This window comes from Eulemur rufifrons, chromosome 7 (assembly GCF_041146395.1).
Source record: "Eulemur rufifrons isolate Redbay chromosome 7, OSU_ERuf_1, whole genome shotgun sequence".
Lineage (NCBI taxonomy): Eukaryota > Metazoa > Chordata > Mammalia > Primates > Lemuridae > Eulemur > Eulemur rufifrons.
The window spans coordinates 267,335,758-267,355,618 of NC_090989.1; the positions used below are offsets into that span (position 1 = coordinate 267,335,758).

Here is a 19,861-nt window from a genome sequence, read left to right on the forward strand (position 1 = left end):
TACAGGCTGCAGCATGCAGCAGGGATTCAGCGGTTATTGACATCACTAATTAAAGTTTCTCGGCCAACTCTGTGGTGGGGAGGGCCTTTCTGCATGGAGTCTGTAGATCCTCTGACCAGAGCTATGAGCCCCAGTGAGTAAAAGCCCAAAACTTTCTAAGTGGGTTTGCAGATTCAAAGGTTGGGCTGTAGTGGGTTCCAAAGGGTTGTCATTTGTCATACAGTGGGTTGGGATAGGGGCAGGGCTCTGTAGAAGGACACCCCTAGCACAGGCTCGGGGTGTCTGGGTGTAATGAGTGTCTAAGCAGCTGCTGGCAGGGGCAAAGGGGTGGTTTCGCTCTGTCCAGTGCTCTGGAATTCCTGGGACCACACCTCTCCCTGGCTTCTGCCCGGTTTCTGCCATAGCAGCATCACACTCCTCCCTGTTCCGGAACAAAATCCCAGTGGACTTTGGATCAGGAGCCAGGATGGGGAAGCTCATTAAATAGCCTCTGAGAGGTGTCCTTCTTTCTTTGCGGAGGGCATCGCCAAGGCTTCACTTCCCCCAGGCGGAGTCTGCATGGGGAAGGTGAGTGGGTTTCTGTCTGTGCAGGGCTCATGACAGGGTCTTGGGGGCATAAGCCCATGTACTGGGCTTGATGCAGTGCAGGTATCAAGGGAGACAGTGGAAATGTCACTGTGGTGCAGGCTGCTGGCGAGCGGCTGCTGCTGCATCTCCCTAAGGGCCTCTGCCTGAGGGGTGCTGCTCTCCAAAAATGAGAAGTGGAGCCCTGCTGAGCCTCCCTGCTCTCAGCCTTGGGAGTGGCTGCCAGCCTGTCTGAGCAGCGGGCGGTTTGCCGGCGTGGTTGGGCTGCACGGCCAGCTGGCTTCTCAGTGTAACCGGTGGACTGGCCTGTGCTGTGGGCTGCCCTGGGCAGTGGTGCAGGACACCGTGGGAAGTGGGCTAGGCTTGATCCGTAGCTCTGTACTTACTAGTGTGTGACCTTGCGCAGGGTTCATAATCTCTCTATGCCTCTATTAACTCATCTGCAAAATGGGCATATTAGAAATCGCATTTGATAGGATTATGTGAATTTAATGAATCAATAATGAGAAAGTTCTTAGCACAGTGCTGCCATGTAGTGTCAAATAAGTGTTTGTTGTATAAAATATGTGAATCAATGAATGGGGCCCAGTCCCTCAGGACCCAGGTGCCGATCCCTGTGGCCTGTGGGCCACCTAGATCTACTGCTCCCTAGATCGCAATTCCTCCTGTACTGGAGAGCAGCACCGCTTACCTCTGTCTGGGAAGCACTGGGATGTGGTGAAGGAGCACCAGCCTGGGAGTTAGTGATCGCTGGTCCCAGCCCTGCCATCCGCTCGCCCTGTTTCCTTGGGAAAGTCACTTTCGCTCTCTGGACCTCAGTCTCTCTGGACCTCAGTTTCACTGGCTGTAAATGGGAAAGTAGGAGGGAAAGATCTCCAAGGGTCCTCTGGCGTAGGTAGCCTGGCTGCCAGTGATGTCCCCATCCTGCCCCAGGCTGTGCACTGGGTGCCGCCTGCCCTGGTGGTCTGTGTCTGGAGCTATGAGGAGGCAGAGGGCAATGCCCACCCCAGGGCTGCCCCAACCCCTGGACGCTCTCCTTGCCTGGCCGGGCAGGCTCCTGGGCCTTGGGGCCACTGAGCTGCTCTGTCCCCTTCCTCGTTATGCTGTGGTCCAGGGCCCTGGGTTGGCAGAGCTGCTTTGCCTGTCACAGCGCCGTGTCTAGCGGTGGACTCACTAGTCTGACTCCATGGCTGATGTCTGTCCCTCACTGGACTATCAGCTTCGGGAGTGCAGGGCCCATCCTGTCTGTCCTCCACCGCTTCCCTGGGGACCAGCACGGAGCCCGGCACATAGTTGATGCTCTGGAACTATTTGGTGATTGAAAGAAGGTGAAAGCCCAGCTGGAGTTCGACGTCACCTCTCATGTCAAGGAACCCTGAGAAATCTTATGCTAAGCCCCAGAAATTCCATCCTGGGAACCAGCCAGCCCCACTGGGAATTGGCTGCCTCCTGAGACTCACCTCCTTAGTTTCCCAGGCCAAGGCTGGGCCCTGCTTCCTGGGAGCCTGCAGAACGACAGCCTTCCAACCTGGAAGGTTCCCGGGCCCTGCAAGGACTGCCTTGGCTCTGCCCAGGGATGCGGTGAAGCACTGGTTGGAGTTTGTAAGTGACTGACTCAGATAAGGGCTATTCTGAGTCAATCTCAGTAAAGGATATTTTCTTGTAGCAGCATGCATGTGTATGCTCGTACGTGTGGGAGAGACAGGAATAGGCATTCCGGACACCGAGACTACCACAGGGAGAGAAAGCAGCAGAGGGACAGTGTTGCGGCCTGGGTGGCGGAGGTGGGACGGGGTGAGCCCAGGAGGCTAGAGGCCCCTTCCGGCCATTTTTCTTCTGCGCTGGCATCCCAGGGTGCCTGCTGTGAGGGCGGGAGTCAGCCGCAGGGTGGGCATTCCCAGCCTGGGCCCCGGGCACAGCCCAGAGTGCATTTGTCAACATCAGACAACGAGCAGCAGCAGCCACAGCCACAGCATCTCAGGACAGCTTTGTGCTGGCACGGCAGCTTCTTGCAGTGTTGGGGCTGTGCAGCGGTTCAGAGTGGGTGTCTGGGAGTAGGAACAGCTGGTCTTCAACCCTGGCTTCACGGCCAGCTAGCTGTGTGACTGTGGGAAACGTCCTCTGCCATCCTGTTCCTTGGACTCTTCATCTGTAACTAGGCCAATAATGGTCCTGGTGAGGATGAAGTGAATTAGTGCAGGCAGAGCTCTGGGAACCTGGCCTGCAGGTTCATGCTCCAGAGAAGGTGGCCAAGAGCCAGCTCACTGAATCCTCTATTAATCCCACAGGTGGGCAGGCCATGGGTTGTCAGTCCATTTTATAGATGAGGAAACCAAGGCTCAGAGAGGCGCAGGGACTTGTTCAGTGATTTCCAATCAGTGCTGCAGCTGCAGCTGGAATTGGGGACCCTCACCTCACAGTACAGTGCTTGTTCCACTGCTCCCCATGGCTCCTCTGTTAGTGTCTTTGTCATTCGTGGCCGTAACTCTTGAGCTATTGTAATGTGCCCCTCCCAGCCAATACCGGGAGAGGAAGCCTCGAGCTCTCTGTCTGTCTTGGATTCCCCAGAGTTTGACAGACAAAAGTGCCCCCCAAAAACCATGTGTGTCCAGCTGTGCTGTGTGGTGCTGCTGGGAGGTGACTGAAGCTGCCACTCCCCCTCCCTGGGGGCGGCCGCATGCTCCGAGCCAGGGAGTCAGCAAGTGCTGGCTGCAGGACCCTGACTCCATGTGCCGCCGCCCATTGGGATGAGAGCGTGAGGGGGTGGGGGTGGGGTGTGATAGGGAAGCCTCGGCGGCGATTGGCTCGGTCCTGCCAGGGAGCAGCACCAGCGGCTTTGCACTGCCCCAGTCCGGGAGCCCTCAGGATCCCAGTGCCAGGGGGTGCCGCTGTGAGGCATGGACGCCTTTCCCTCCGGAGCAGCACTTTGGGGGCCAGCTTGGGCCCTGGGGGCGGGCTGCAGGGGACCCAGGGCCCACGTTTGTGCGAGTGAGACCGTGAAACCGAGGAGCCAGCTCAGCCTCTCGCAGGCTGAAGGACGGGCTGGTGAGGACTCTCTTCCTTGAGACATCCCGGACTCCTCCTTGGATAAAAGTGGTTTGGGAAACCACAGAGTTTCCTATTTGATGGAAGAAAGAAATCCAGCCTCTCTCCGGAGTGGTGGTGGCCGGCTGGACAGGGTGTGTGTTTGGGAAGGGAGCTGGAGGAGGAGGAGGAAGAGGAGGAGGACAAGTAGGAGGAGGAGGAAGAGGAGGAGGGAAGGGTGATGCAAGGGTTTTGAAAACGCTACCTAGATGTGGGAGGTGGAACCTGGTCATTTGGTTCTGCTTTTCCTAGCAGGTATCGCTCCCCTGGGGAACTTGGGTAAGTCCATAAATAGCTCCGCTGACACAAAGGAGCTCTGTCTGGGGAAGGTGGCCGCTTGACACGGCCGCCGGGAGCTGCCACTGCTACGGCCGCCTGCGGGAGGAGCCGGGTAGAGAGCCTGGCGGGCAGGCGGGCAGGAGCGGCAGCCAGGAGTCGCCTGGGTCCCTGCCGGAGTGTGCTGGGTAGGTGCCACAGTGACAGGGGTGTGTGCGTGGTGGGCGGGGGGCTCTAGTCCAAGCCACCCCGTGCCCCTGTTTCTATTGTTTCTTCCTCAGGGCAGCCATTGATAGACATGTTGCAACCAAACCATTTGTGTTCTGCTCTGAGATGACTCGTGTGTGTGTGTGTGTGTGTGTGTGTGTGTGTGTGTGTTTGTGTGTATCTGTCTCGAGGAGGGGGGGGTGAGGGCCCCGCCAAGGCTAAGGGGCATGCTCTCACTGTTTGCTGCTTCCACTTCTAGGCTGGGCCAGCCAGCTTTCATTTCTGAGAGCGATAAGGAATGTTTGGTGACTGAGAAGTCCGGACACTGCGTGGGGAGGGAGCACTCAGCCGGCAGTGCTGGCTATGGTATCGGGGATGCTGCCGCACACCGGGCACCAGGGATGACAGTTCTTGCCTAGTTCCCCTGGCCCAGAAAGAGGTAGTCTTGGGGAGTTGGCTTTCATCCCTGAGATTTCGCTTCTGCAGAAATGTCCGCTGGAAGCACGAGCAGGGATGCTCTGCTTCCGAGCTCAAGCCCCTTGGGACAGGGCCTGCACCTGCTCCCTTGGCTCCAGCCAAGAGCCATTAGGAAGGGGTAGTGGTTAGAGATGCTCCCCCCACAGAGCTGGCCACTGTGAGTGGGCAGAGGCCAATTCTTTTCTCGTCCTAGAGGGGCCATATCTCTGCTCTCGTCCTGAGGTGTGCAGGAAGAGCCCTTGAACCCTAGGACCAGGGCTAGAGGGTAAACCTGGGCCCAGAGAGGGGAGGGGCCTTGTCCAAGTTTGAACAGCAGGTCTGCGGCTGAGCCAGGACCAGGATGGAGGATGTCTGCCTCCTAGAACAGTGAGGACAGAACATGTGGGAAACCATTACCTTGACCTGAGCTCAGTAATTCATCTTTGAATCTGACACTCCTGGCTTGAGACACCTCGCTTGGTGCAGAGGCACCAGGCCCCTCAGCAACTCTTGAAAACTTTCCACACCCTGCTGCTCTCAGACCCTATGGCTGGGGGGCTGTCTGGCTCCCCTCTCGTGACGGCTAGAGTGGGGACATCTCCTGCAAGGAAGGAGCTGCAGAGGCCTGCCCCACTGATGCCTGTGGGATCTCAGCCAGGGCACCGAATAGTCAAAGTTTCCGCCAGCGCCCCTTGAGTCCTCCGCGCCCAGCCAAGGGGCACCTCCCCTCTTCCCCAGCCCTAGCACGTGGCATGGCTTAGCCTAGGGCGGGCCCTCAGGGAGCCAAGTTCCACAGCAGGGCTCGCTCCAGGCCTGGCTGGCATCTAAGCAGTAGGCAAGGATGGAAGAGTTGAGGCGAGTGGCCACCCCTTGTTGGGAAGTCTCCGGGGCTTTAAGCTAGAAATCATTGATGGGGCTTATGATTATAAATACTTGATATCGATAAACCACCGTGCTTCCTTGCCTTTGCACAAGCTGTTCCATCTGCCTGGAAAGCCCCTCTCTTCTCTCCAGGTCTTTTCCTATGCAAACTTCTGCAACTCGAGCTAGAATCAGTCTGTCTATTGGTGGTGCCACCCATGGTTGTTGCTTCATGTCCTATTTATGCAGAATCTGGACTTTATTCGTCCCTTAGTCCCGGTGCATGGCCTGGGACCTGGGGCCTTGTCGGAGAGGGGTGTTGAATTGTCCTGGCAAGGCAGGTTTCCTCGCGGACAGACACTGATGTGCAAGTTAGCTCTGTCTACCCCGTCTCCTAGCTCCATGCCTGCAGAGAGGGCCTGGCGAGGAGCTCCATCAGGAGAGGCCTAGTCTCTGAGTGTCGGGGTTGTGTCCGTCGGGCCAAGGGGTGGGGGCTGGGTCTGACGGGAGGTGAGGCAGGGAGAATTTTGGCTTCGTCCTGGCTGAGGCCATAGGAAGAGCCTACACGAGAGCCATGCTGGGCTGGGTGGTATCCACACCGTAGCCTGGGCCGTGGCGGGTGGAGAGGAGAGCCCTGGCTGGTTCAGAAGAAATGCTCATGGTCCTTTGCACAGACAACAGGCCTTGGAGCTTAGCTCCCTGGGCCCTCTTGGGATGTGCCAGTCAGGGTGGATCTGGGGGATTCTCAGCCAGTGGTCTTCGTGGCTCCCTCAGAAGAGGCACAGCCAAGGAGGGAGTGCCTGTCTCCAGCTGCGGACCCTGAGAGCTGCTTCCCATTTGGTCTCCCAAGGCCCTGGAGAGGACACCGTCTGTTTGCCTTCTGGATAGGGGACGGGGGCAGGAGAGGAAGCACTTGCCTGAGGTCACGAGACTCAGCAGCAAGGCAGAGACGAGAACTCAGGTCTCTGGTTCCCTAGGTCTCTCTCCACTGCACCGACGCGATGTCTCAGAGTACCTGAGTTTCATCTTGGGGCTTCCTTGCCTTTGGACTCTACAGTGACATGTCCCTTTTTGGACCTTTGGGCTTACTGACTGGAATCCTGCTATCCTCTGCAAAAGCAACATGTACGATAGAGAAAACCCTTGGCCAATAGGCTAGAAACTGAAGTATCTTCTAGTCCCTGCTCACTGATGATCTCAGGCAAATATGCCTCTTTCTCTGGCTCCGTTTCCCCTTTGGGACTGGACCAGGTATTGCCAGACCCCTTCCAAACATCCAATTCTCTGATTATTTGTAGACCCTCTCTTCTTCCTGGGTTCCAAGAGTCAGTAGTCAAAGCCAGGGTCTGGCTCAGCAGGGAAGCAGCCCCCAACCTGTTTCTTGGGCGCTGCTGGGCAGAAGCCTTCTCATGCAAGCTGCAGCCCAGGCCGAAGCTGGGAGGTTTGTTGTTGTTTGTGGAGCCAGGCGGTTTCCAAGATGTCATTGCTCAGGGAAAACCGTCATTCCTCCCAGGGATAAACAAGGCTGCTTATGGCTCAGCCCCTTAAGCCCAGGGAAGCTGGAGCCACTCACAGCAGGCCAGCCAGGCTCAGCCCCAGGGAGCCACCGCCTTCCCCTGCACAACCAGCTGTACCCTGGCTTCCAGGATTGGGTGGGGGTGGGGCAGGATGGGGGAGGAGTGCTGAGGCCACGAGCCACTTGGGAGATCAGAGTTTCCAGGCACAGAGGAGAGGGGAGAGTGTCCCAGGATACGGCTTCCTTCTGGCAATGGGCCTAGGCCATTACTCCAGATGTGTGGATAGCTGCCAGGTGTGCCCTGTGCCCCAGATGGCCCCAGGCTTCTTCCCTCTCCCTGCCCTCCATGGCCCAGCCTACTTGTACCTGGCACGGTGGCTCAGGCTGCTGCTGGAGAACTGTAAGCAGCTCCCAGCTTAGCAAGGGGGGCACGTGAGAAGTTATTTGGAAGTGGGCATGCTTTTTACCACAAAGCCAGGGCTCTCTGTGGTGTCCTCAGTACCTCTTGGTGGGGTCAGCCTCAGACAAACAGCAGAACCACGGGTACTCAGGGCAGGGAGACGGGGTGACAGAACAAGGAGAGAGGTGGTGAAAGGTCTTGGCAGAGCCTCTGGGGACCAAATGGCTGGCGGAAACCTTGAGAGAAGGCTGGAGGCAGCCAAGAGGAAGGTCGTGGAATGGAAGGTGGCGTGACTCTGCACCCTGCAAGGCAAGGGTAGTAACCGATGCCCAGCCAGAGCACGAAACCTTCCCCTCTCAGACCTCGATTAATGGAGCTCCCAGTTGATCCAAATAGCAGCTTTGTTCTGTCCTCTCTGCCTCCCTGCCCTTGCTTTCTTCCTTCCACATGTGTTGAGTGCCTACTGTGTGCCATGCACTCGCCAGTTCCTGGAGATGTAGATCTAAAAGGTCCAGTCTCTAGTGTAGTGCCAGGGATGGGCAGGTAATGGACAGTAACAGCACTGCTTTCACGGCGAGGCACAGGAAGCCATAGGAACCCCGGGGGAAGCATCCAGCCTAGGCTGGGAGCCTCAGCAAAGCTCCCTGCAAAAAGTGAGGCTGGATCTGGTTGCAGAGATACTTGCACATTGAAGGAGCAGGTCTCTGCCCCAGTCTATCCACCCCTCTGAGGTGTACACGTGACTCCTTCCTGGCCATAGATACTGCCTTTGTGTGTCCAACCACACGCTCCTCCTTATGGAGGGAGGCCATCTAGTGTGCTGTACGGAACGTGGGTTCTGAACTTGAGAGCAGGCTCCCTCCTACCTTACAATTGTATGCCCTTGGGCGAGACACTGAGCCTCTCCTGCCTCCATTTCCTCAGGCGGTGGTTCAACCTCATCTGATTAAATGAGATGACACTTGTAAAGCACTTAGACATGCTTGGTGCCTATTGACTCTGGATTGCGCTAGCAGTGGGAGTGCCACCAGCTCCTTCTCGCATAGAAATCCAATGATGTAGTTGAGATGCTTGGCACGGGTCTGACACAGAGGAGGCATTCAGCAATCAGGGGGCGGTACAGCAGCTTTCTGCAGGGGAAACAGTTGGAATGTGCAATCAGAGATGTGTACAAAGGTCAAGGAGCTCACAGAGGAAGGAGCCACTGCCTCTGCTCAGGGAGCAGAGGAGGAGACATCGGGATGACGGTCTTTGTTTTTAAAATAAACTTTTAAAGTGACGTACAGCACACTTACAGAAAGATTAGAAGTATATGGCCGATAAATTTTCACGAAGTGAACATACCCATGTAGCCCCCATCCAGGTCAAGAAATAGAACATTCTAGTACCCTAAGAACCCCACCTCCTCCATGCACCCCCTTTCAGTCACTGTGGTCTCAAAGGTGAGCCCCGTCCTGACTTCTGTCATTGATTAGTGCTGCCTGTCTTAGAACTTTGTGTAATGGAATCATTGAGTATGTATTCTTTTATGCTGACTTCTTTCCATCAGCATTTTGATGATAAGATTCATCAATTTTATTGTATCAAGTTTTATTTTGTTCATTCTCGTTGCTCTGTGGCATTTCATTGTGTGAAAATGCCATAGTTTACCCATTCTACTGTTGATGAACGTTTGGGTTGTTCCCCGCTTGAGGCTATAATGAATAGTGCTGCTGTGAATATTCTTGTACATGTCTTTTGATGCACTATATATGGTTTCTGTTGGGCAAATGCCTAAGGTTTGCAATTGCTGAGTCACAGAGTTGCATATAATTAGCTTTAGTAGATATAATCATATAATTTTCCAAAGTGTGACACCAATACATTCTCCTTCAAGTTGTATATGAGAGAGCCTGTTATTCCACATCCTTACCAACATTATTAGTATTAGATATTGTGCTATCTAATTGTGGTTTTAATTTGCATTTCCTTGATGACTAATGAGGTTGAGTATCTTTTCATGTGTTGATTAGCCATTTGGATAACCTCTTTTGCAAACTGCCTGTTCAAGTTTTTCTCCCATTTTTCTGTTGGATTGTTTTTTTTCTGATTGATTTGTGGGAACTTAAAAAATATTCTGGATATGGGTTCATTGTTAGATATGTACATTCCAAATATTTCCTCCCACTCTGGGACTTGCCTCGTCACCCTTTTAAGGGTATATTTGAAGAACAGAAATTCTTAATTTTAATGCAGTCCAATTTGTCAATCTTTTTCTTTTTCTTAGACTGCTTGTTGAGCCCTGTTTCTTTGCTTATTATGGGGTTATGAATATATTCTTTTATCTTCTAGAAGTTTTATTGTTTTACATTTTATATTTAGATCTAAAATCCATTTGAAATAGATTTTTATGCATTGTGTGATGTAGAGGTCAAGACTCATTTTTCTGGGTAAATATCCAATTTATTAAAAAGATCAGGTGGGTGTGGTGGCTCACGATTGTAATCCTAGCACTGGGAGGTCGAGGTGGGAGGATTGCTTAAGGCCAGGAGTTCGAGACCAGCCTGGATGATAGCGAGACCCCATCTCTATAAAAATAAAAAAATTAGCCAAGTGTGGGGGTACATGCCTGTAGTCCCAGCTACTCAGGAGGCTGAGGCAAGAGGAGCTCTTGAGCCCAGTAGTTCGAGGTTGCGGTGAGCTATGATGACCTCACCATTGCACTCTAGCCCTGGCAACGGGGTGAACCCTGTGCAGGGAAGCATTGAACCCGGCCTCATGGGGTGAGAAGAGGACTTGAGGAGGTAGAGTTATTAGGGAAATGAGACAGCGCAGGCACACACACGCATGTGCACACATGCGGAGCTGGCAGAGAAGGGTGCCAGGTAGGGGCGCAGCCCAAGGTGAACTGGTTCCTGAGCAGAGCACCCAGGGGTGGGGCAGGAGAGGCCCAGGGGGCCTGGCGCTTGCCCTCTGGCAAGGCCTCAGTCCCCATGAACACAGGAAGAGGCCGGAACCCCCCAGCTCCTGCCTCCCTGCCTTTCAGAGAAGAGAGCTAAGCAATCAAAGGGGTCTTTGGGGCTGCGAGTTGGGGCAGAGGCTGCAAGTCCCCCCCCCTCACCACTGCCATTTAAGCAGTGGCGTCTGAGACCCCGAGAGGAGAAGGGGCCTGGCAAGGCAGTGGTGGGATAGTGCAGTGCCGGGACCTAGACCTTGGGAGCTGCCTCCCCACCCAGCGAGAAGCTGGGATCCAGGCTGGTGGGTGAGGATCTCCAGAAGGCTGCAAAGGGCACAATGTCCTTCTGGCTTGGTCGGGTGACAATGCCAAGAGTAGGGAAGGTTGCTAAGAGGGCCCTCCTGTCTTCTCACTTCTCAGGGATTCCCTTTCCCTGAGTGTTGGCTTAGCCCTGAGTTTCTGAACTGGGGTGAGCTACTTCTCTGTGCCTCAGTCTTACTTTCAGTAGGATGGGTACGCTCGCTGCTGTGGCCTGTTGCCCTCCTGAGCCTCTGAAGACCCATGAGGAGTTGTGGGATTCTTTAGAGATCGAGAAGTTTCGGTCTGGTTAAATTCCTCCTTTCCCCTCTCTTCTCCTGCAGTTGGGCCTCAGTTGTAGGGAAGGTGGATGGGGGCTTCCCAGCTCCCCGTCCTGCACTGAGGTCCTGCCCCTTCTGCGCCGGCTTCGCATCACAGAGGGAGTGCTGTGTGTTGGAACTGGTCCCAGGCGAGGTTCTGGGCTGGATTTTAGTCCTGATTCTGTTGTATGACCTTGGGCCTATCACCTCCCTTCTGTGGGCCTCAGTTGCCTTACCTGTTACCTGATATACCTGATAAGAATTGTCTGGGGAATTAGAAGGAAGTGAAAATGCCTGGGCCCTACTCATAGGGTGTCTGAGCCAGTAGGTCTAGGATTGGGCCCAGATATGCGTATTTTAAAAATGTTTCACAGGTGATTCTAAAGTGTATGTCTCTGTTGAGAACCAATAGTCTAGACTGGTGTTTTTCAAACTTTAATATGCAAATGAATCACTTGGGAGCTTGTTGAAATGCAGATTCTGCTCAGCAGGTGCGGATTGCAGCTAAGGGTCTGTATTTCCTGTAAGCTCCTGGGTGCTGCTGCGGGTTCACAGGCCACACTTTGCACTTTGAGTAGTGAGAGTCTACGTGGTCCTGGAAGTTCACTGCGTTGCTCATTCATTCATTCACTCATCTATCCAACACTTAAGGTGGGGAGGGGTCAGACACGAGGCTAGAGGGAGACAGAGAGCCAGAGCCCAGGGTCTTCCAGGGCTACAGAATTTGGACTTTATCTGAGAGGTGTTGGGGAGTCACATCAAAGTTTCAAGCAGAGTGGTGGCAAGTTCAGATTTGCATTTAGAAGGCTCCCTGGCACAGCACGGAGGATGACCGGGGGTCTGGACCACCACTGGGAGGGGGGCATCAAGACGGGGGGTGGCCGTGGTCTGGACGGAGGTGGTGGTAGTGGACATGGAGAGAGAGGAAAGATTATTATTTTTTTTTAAACAAATTGGTGAACTTTATTTTCTAGAGTAGTTTTAGGAATTAAGCACCAAATACAGAGAATTCCTATATACTCTGTCCCCCCCACCCCCCCCAACCTCCCTAGTGGAAACATTCTTGAGATTTACTAAGTGACAGTTGGGAGGATTTGAGGATTGACCATGGGGGGGAAAGGAGGAGAGAATGACATCCAGCTCTCTGGTTTGGACAGCTGGTGGTGGCATCGCTGATACAGGGACCCCAAGAGGAGGAATGGGCTTGGGGGAAGATCGTGCGTCCGGTCTGGGCCTTGCTGGGCTGGGGGCTCTGATGGGATGGATGTCCAGAAGGTGGTCTCCACCCCCGGCCTGGGCAGCGGCCACACAGGTGTCCTGTCTGTTCCAGCCATGCGCTAAGCCCCTTCCTGCCTTTGCACGTGCTGCTTCCTCCCCCAGTGGCCCCCTCCCTGCCCCTTGAGCAGGTTTCAGTCTTGGTCATTCCCCAGGGCGACCTTTCCCTGACACTCCCCTTTATTCTGTCTCACAGGCAGATCACGGTGGTTAACATCTGTCCTTCCTCCCTAATCTGTAAGCTCCACGAGGACAGGGATCATGTCTTTCTTATTCCCTGCCATATGCACACAACCTAGAACAGTTTGGGTGCAGAGCTGTTCCATGAGGATTTGGTGAATACTTGCCTATGGCGTCTAGACTCAGGACGGGGGTCTGGGCTGGCAGAGAGGAATGGGAGTTGTCAGCAGCCAGAGCATGCAGAGGGCGATTGTAGCCTGAGGAGTGGGTGGGCGCACGAGGGAGTGTGCAGGACTGAGGTGAGAGGGGGCCTGGGATAGGTCCTGATGGACGAGCAGAGAGGCCTGTGAGGGAGTGGAGAAGGAGTGGAAATCCAGGGAGGAAGATGTCAAAGCCAAGCTGTATGGGGTGGGGGAGGCTACCATTTATTGAGTGCTATGTGTGCCAGCATGGTGCTGAGCTCTGGATGTTATTAGCTCATGTATTGCTCTAGCAACACTGTGAGGAGGTATTATTAATCCCATGTTGTGGCTAAGGAAACTGAGGCACAGAGAGATTGAGGCCCAGGTCACCCAGCCAGTAAGTGTGAAGTGGGGACCAGTATTTGAAGCTGTCACCGCTGTAAGTGCTGCCTCCATCGTCCTGGACTTTGCCAAATCTGTTGTGTTGGGGCGGGGTGGGGTCAGAGAACGGCCTGGAGGGTCTCTGGGCTGGTGGCAGAGGCATCACCGGGACTCCAGCCTCTGGGTGTCAAGAAGCCAGACCTGGAGGAGCTGGACTGCGGCTGGGCCGGGGGAGCTCGGTGTTCACTGAGCAGCCCCGGTTCCTGAGCAGCACCCAGCCAGTGGCTGGAGCTGGGGACCTGAGTGTGCCAAGCTTGCAGGAACAACCCGTCCCGAAAGTCAAGCCTGGAGGTCCAGCGCTGGGCAGGAATTCTAAGAGCTGCTCCCTTCCTCAAATAACTTAGCAGTTCACAGAGCCCTTTCCTGTCCTTTCTCAGACTTGGTCCCATAGCTCTCTAGAACAGGAGGCAGGTGGCATCCTGGCCCCCTTTCGTGGCAGAGAAAACCAGGCTTGCAGGGGTGGTAGCCTGGGATCACACAGCTAGCCAATGACGGAATGAGGATTCCAGCCCAGGTCTTCTGGATTTACGTCCAGTGCTCTTTCTATAAAATCCTGGCTGCGTAAGGGCCACCCTGGGACAGAGGCAAACCCCAGCCCCCCCCGCCCCCCCCCCGCCGTGCAGGAAGTGGTTTTTGAGGGCAGATGCCGAGCCTGGCATCTGTGGTGGACGTGATGAGTCATCGGAGCGAGGGCTGCAGGTTGCCTCTGGTTCAGCAGACCTGGCCCTGCAGTTAGTAGCTGTGTGATGCTGGACAAGTCACTTCCACTAGCCCACTACCACCCCCAACCCCATGGCTGGTGGGGGTCAGGGGCCCGGGAATCACAGCTGGAGTGAGCGGGAGCTCCTGGTGCAATAGCTGCCATCCTTCCCCAGCCTATTTGAGCTCAAGATTGGATTTGGCAGAGGATTTGATTAGATCCTAAGCAGTTGGCTCCGTTTAGAGGGCCTGGTCCATTTCCTGTGTGCTTCTAGCAGGTGAGACACGGGCAGAATTAACTCTGGCCCAGCGAAGCCAAAGAAGGGTTGGATGGGAGAGGCACCGACCCCCCTCAGGAGGGTGGGGCAGCGGCACCCAGCACTCTGGACCCAAGGCCCTGGGTGAGCAGGCTGGTCTCTCTGGGGAGCTGTGGCTGGATTCTTGTCACCCCAGCCAGTTGCCTAACTGGGTGTCCCCAGCTGCCTGCACTTCCTCCATCAGAGCATTCACCACACTCCTTAAGACCAGCTGGCTCACCTCTGTTTTTTCTGAATTAACTGAGGGCAGAGATTGTGTCTGACTTGTTCCCCGCTGTCCTCTCAGCTCCCATCTCCGTGCCTGGAGGGTGCATGAATGCACGCATGCCCCGGTCCTCCCCTGCCCACACCACCCTGCCCGCACCGTCCACAGCAGGTTTGGTGTGGCACAGCTCTGCCGGTGTCAAGCCATTGCTCCTGGGCAATCCCAGGCCTCCGTTTCATGCTGAGACCTGGCCCTCACCCATGTCTCCTCTCCCGCCCTGATCTCTCCTACCTGGGGTTTCGAAACCTCCCACCCGTGGGTTTCGCAGGTTTCCTGTACTTGCTCCAGAGCCCCCCTCAGGCCACCTCCCACCCCAGCTCTCCCGGGAACACTGGCCTGACCAAGCCTGCACATGGTCACTGCTCACGCAAGCTGCCCACGAGCTCCGGGCCTGCTCGGGGTTCGGTGTGCGATGGGCCCAGGTGAGGGTCCTCAGGTGGCATTCCTGGCCTCCTGCCCCCTCCCCAGATACCCCTGAGGCCCCAAACACTTGTGTGTAAGGGGCCCAGGAAATAGAGAGAGACCTTGGACAGGAGACACAAGTTCTAATCCTGCATCAGCCACTCGTTTCTTAGGTAATTCCCTCATCCTCTGGAGCCTCAGTTTCCCCATCTCTAAAATCAGATGAGACTTGTTGTACCAGACGCTCTTCCTGGCCAGGGCTGGGAGGAGACTAGCGGCAGTCCTGTGAGCGCAGCGTGACATCACTGGGCTCTGTTCTATGTGAGGAAACGGGCTCAAGGGGTTGGGAGGCTTGGCCGGAGTTGCACAGCTAGAAAGTGGCCCCATTGGAATCAAAATCAAAGCCTGACTCGGGCATCTTAAACATAACCGCTGGGCACCCTGAGAGCCCTGGAGTCCTGGGTGGTTTCTTGGCCAATCCCTTTGGGTAGGGGCCCTCTGGGGACAGGCACCGCTGCCTGAGCAGCACTTCCCCTGCCGGCTTTGTTTGATTTGGCCTGGGTTTAGAGCAGGGTTGGCAGAGGCAGGCTGACTTGCATTTCTGGTTTTGGGTTTGTTGCTGCACTTTCCCCTAGGGGTGGGCGGGCTCCGGCTGACAGTCACCGCTGGGACAGGCCTGGGCCCCGCCCCTAGCACCCAGGAAAGGGGAAATGCGGTCTGCTCCCCTCTCAGTGCCACAGTGTGCCAGGCCCTGAGGCCACCCGGATGCTGCTTCCGTCTTTCCCCAAGGACTATCAGAGGCAGGTGGCTGGGGTTGGGGGTGGCCTGGCTGTTGGGGAGGGTCATACGAATGTGGGGCGCTAGGGAGCTGGCTGTGGGGCAGTGTGTGTTTCCTGATGAGGACTCCCTGCAGTGGGGGCGATGGGCTGGAGACCGGGCTGTTCATGGGGACTGAGAGCCAGAGCCGAAGTGGGCTTGGGATGAACAGAGTCGGAAGGCCTGGGCTCTGGTCCCAGCCTAGCCCCTGATTTGTGCAGGGTGGCTCTGGGCCAGTCACTAAGTCACTGTCCAGGCTGGGTCCTCAGTCTTCCTGTCTGTTCAATGCAGGGTCTTTCTCTCCACCTGGGAACTGCCTGGCGGGGCTGAAGCACAGCCGTTAGCTTCCAGATGGGCTCTGGACTGGGGGGCCTGGCATCACGGTTGCCAACTTCGACTCTGGGCATTTGGCAGGGTTTGCTTCTAGGGATACATGGGAAAGACATGCTACTGTCTGCGGTCCTTAACTTCAGAATTTCTCTAAGATCCATTTTTATTTTATTTTATTTTATTTCACTTCATTTCATTTCATTTCATTTTTTTGAGACAGGGATATAGGTTTTATTTCTCAAAAAGGGTAAAGGGGTTTTAAAGAGACAGAAAACATTTTTACCCTTTTTCAGGCCATTCTCCCTGTCACACATTCCCCACTGTCCCTTTTCCCTTCCGAATCTATGGGAGGACGGGCAACGCAGTCGTCGAGCTACTTCCTGATGAATCGGGGCGATGTTTTAGACGGAAGGTGCAGATTATCAGGTGAATAAAAGGGCATAAGCAATAACTACAACCGTGAAGACTGACGAGGTGAAATGGACTGGGGCCTTGCACACAATGTCCATCCAGGGCTGGGTTAGAAAGGAAACACGGGGCCCCTGAGAGAGCTATTAGTCGTACCTGTAGGTGATCCCAGAGACCGGCCTCTGCAAATTCAGAAATCATGTAGGGAAATACTTGTACCAAACAGGTTTAGGACAACACACCCAGCAGCAAGACAGATCAACAGAAGAGGCGCCCCGGGAAATCCTCACTGAGGAGCTCTCCCTCTGTCTTATAGACAGAATCAAAATATGTTAGAAAATATCAACATTTTCATTTTTTTTTCTGAAACAGATACTTTAGATCACCTAAAGGCTAGCCCCTCTTTACTTTGGGGGTGACATCTCTTTACTTTGGTATGATAGACCCAAGGTTTCACTTCTGACATAGATCCATTTTTAAAATCACTACAACTACCACCACCATCGTCATCTCCTTTAAGAGCTTTACACTTTCCATAATATGTGCTCCTGGTTTGTCACTTGGGCACGTTAGTTATCTCATTTCACAGGAGGAGACCTTGAGGCCCAGAGGGTTAGTAGCTGGCTCTTCCTGACCCCTCTGTGTGACTCTAGACTGACCCCATCCCTCCCTGGGCCCCAGCCTTCCTGTCTATGCAGTGGGGATTTAGGATTGCTGATGTTTCAGAGTCTGAGGCTATGAGGACTGAGGGGGACCCTGGGTGGAGTCACCTCCTAGCTACAAGCAGGATTTCCAGGGCAAGAAGGGCACAGGGTCAATGGGTACTTGTCTTTGGCCTGAGAACCAGAGCCCACGGTGTGCCCTCTCTGACCCTGGCCAGATCATCCTGAAGTCCTCTAGGACCTCCCCTCCTCTCCACTCAGCAGGGCTCCACTTTCACTTTCACGCTCCCAGGCAGGGGCTCTAACCCACACTGTGCTTTCACATCCGCTCTGGTGCACCCAAATGCCAATGTGACTCCTGACACATGTGTGCAACACCCTGCAGCTGCCCTAAGCCACAGCTGGTCACTTACTCCCAGCTGTGGGCCTTCCCCATTGCAGACTGCCCAGGGCGTCAAAGACTCCTCAGCATCAGGCTTGGCCTCTTTCCGTGTCAGAGCACCTGTGCAATAGTGGATAAGTCCCTGCTCTTTGCACTCAGTTTTCTCATCCACCAAATGGACATTAATGGTCTCTACAGCAAGAGTTGTTAACCCATGTTCTGGGGGTACTCACCCATGAAATTCTCCGTGTGTGTGTGTGTGCACGTGTGTGCACACGTGTGTACACACATTCCCATGCATCTGTACAGCTGCCAGGTATGTGTGGGGGTGTTCTCTTTTTCAGTTTTATGTGGCCGTGGCTTCTTGAAGGACAAAACCTGGGCTCTAAATAGTTCTAGCTCCAGCAGTCTACGTCCTTGAGTGAGAGGGGCCCTGCCCAGGCCTGAGCCCTGCTTCCCCCGTGTGGCTGTGGCACCATTCCTGATGTTCTCTGGGCCCCAAGCTTCTTGTGAGATTGTTGCTTTTCAGACTTTCACTAAGGGAACTATTTTTCCCTTTGCAAATGAAATCTACCGTCCGAATGCAGCAAAAACTTTAGGGTTCCAAGGGCTGTGTGTGAGGCAGGAAATGCTTTGCTTTATTTTATTTTATTTTAGGAATCCCTGACTGAGGTTTCTCCAAGCAGTTTAAAAATCACGGGGAGGGTGATTCCTCGGGGAGGTTCTGTGCAGCTGTGACATCTGGTCAGTCCAGGTGTGGGCAATGTTTTAAAGTTCTGTTTCATTCCAGTTTACTAGTTTCAAAGATACTTAAACACTCACAGCACATTCCTGTTTGAATGACTCACTAGGAACTTTTTAAGGCTTTGAGTGAGGTAGAAGAGACCCTTTGTCTGGGTTCAGTGGCTGCTCTGGCTTGGGGGCTTGGCTTGGTTCTGGTCCCTGGAGGCAGAGACTGCCTGGCTGCTTCCTTACTCACAGAGGCGACTTCACCCCTCTTTCCCTCTCTGTGAGCTGGGGACAATGACACTTCCCTTCTGGGGCTGCTAGGAAGGCCATGTAAGAGAGGGAGCTCAAGCTGACATGGTACCTGACATCTAACCGAGCCACATAGATGGTGGTTACCTCTCCCTCATCTCCTGCAAACGACCAGCTGGGTTTTTGATGGAGCAGGAAGTTCAAGCAAGGAGACAAGGGTGAGACCCTTCCACAGCTCAGCCAGAGGGGATTTCAGATGTGGGGGTGCAGGGTTCAGGCCACTGCCCGATTTTGTACCAGCCTCTGTGACACTGACTCTTGCATGGTGTCTGGCATCTTGTAGCCTCCTCTTCTGAGCCTTTCTTGTTTTCTTTTTGTTTCCCAGATGTTTGAGACAGAAGCAGATGAGAAGAGGGTGATGCCCTTGGAGGAAGGGAAGGGGCCAGGTGCTGAGGACCCCTCACCCAGCAAGGACCCCTCTCCTGGCCAGGGGCTTCCTCCAGGACAAGACCTTCCACCCAGCAAGGACTCCTCTTCTGGGCAGGAACTCGCTCCTGGCCAAGAACCACTGTCCAGCAAAGACTCAGCTACCAGCCAAGAGCTCCCTCCAGGCCAAGAAGCCCTGCCGAGCAAGGGTTCCCCACCATGCCAGGAACCCCCTCCAGCCCAAGACCTCCCACCCTGCCAGGATCTTCCTGCTAGTCAAGAACCCCCTCCTCACCAGGACCCCCTACTTAGCAAAGACCTCCCTGCCACCCAGGAACCCCCTGCCCGGGACACGTCCTGTCAGGATCCGCTTCCCAGCCAGACCACCCCGCCAGCCAAGGCCCTTACAGAGGAGACTGTGAGCTCTGGGGACCCCCCTGCAGCCTCCAGGCCGACCTTTGTGATCCCCGAGTTGCGGCTGGACAGTGCCTACAGCCGGAAGGAAGGGGCAGAGGCGGGCAGCTCGGGAGATGAGGAGGATGCAGAAGATGCTGAGGAGGGGGAAGAAGGGGACGAGGATGAGGATGAGGACACAAGTGATGACAACTACGGAGAGCGCAGTGAGGCCAAGCGCAGCAGCATGATCGAGACGGGCCAGGGTGCCGAGGGCGGCCTCTCGCTGCGTGTGCAGAACTCGCTGCGGCGCCGGACGCACAGCGAGGGCAGCCTGCTGCAGGAGGCCCGCGGGCCCTGCTTCTCCTCGGACACCACCTTGCACTGCTCTGACGGCGAGGGCACTGCCGCCACCTGGGCCATGCCCTCGCCCCGCACCCTCAAGAAAGAACTGGGCCGCAACGGTGGCTCCATGCACCACCTTTCCCTCTTCTTCACAGGACACAGGAAGGTGAGAGGCTGAGGGGGTGGGAGTGTAGGTTACATGTGGTGGGGGAGGGCAGGCCTATGGACTGCAGGGAACGAGCTGTCACCTGTCCCATCCCTGCTCTTTGGTAAGCCTCCCAGTGAACCTTCCACCCTTTGACAGAAGATAAAACTAAGGCCAGGAAGGACCAAGAACGTAGAGCCTGGACTGCAACTCATGACTTTAGGACTCCACGTGCTGTGTTCTTACAGCTTCATGGTACTGCAGGTCCCCCCAGAAAG

At 55.0% G+C, this 19,861-nt stretch overlaps 1 protein-coding gene across 6 annotated transcripts in view; it reads left to right on the top strand.

Moving 5' to 3' along the window:
- Positions 1-19,861, top strand: part of RGS3 (regulator of G protein signaling 3) — a 118,596-nt gene that overhangs the window by 86,284 nt on the left and 12,451 nt on the right. For 3 of the 6 annotated variants that reach the window (XM_069476694.1, XM_069476695.1, XM_069476697.1), the window contains one exon: positions 18,660-19,604. The exons of 1 other annotated variant lie outside the window; for it this stretch is intronic. In XM_069476694.1, coding sequence (XP_069332795.1) covers positions 18,660-19,604 — 945 coding nt within the window. Of the gene's footprint in view, positions 1-3,456; positions 3,765-18,659; positions 19,605-19,861 lie in introns of those variants that run through there. 2 more of the 6 variants (XM_069476699.1, XM_069476702.1) reach the window with 2 other exon arrangements.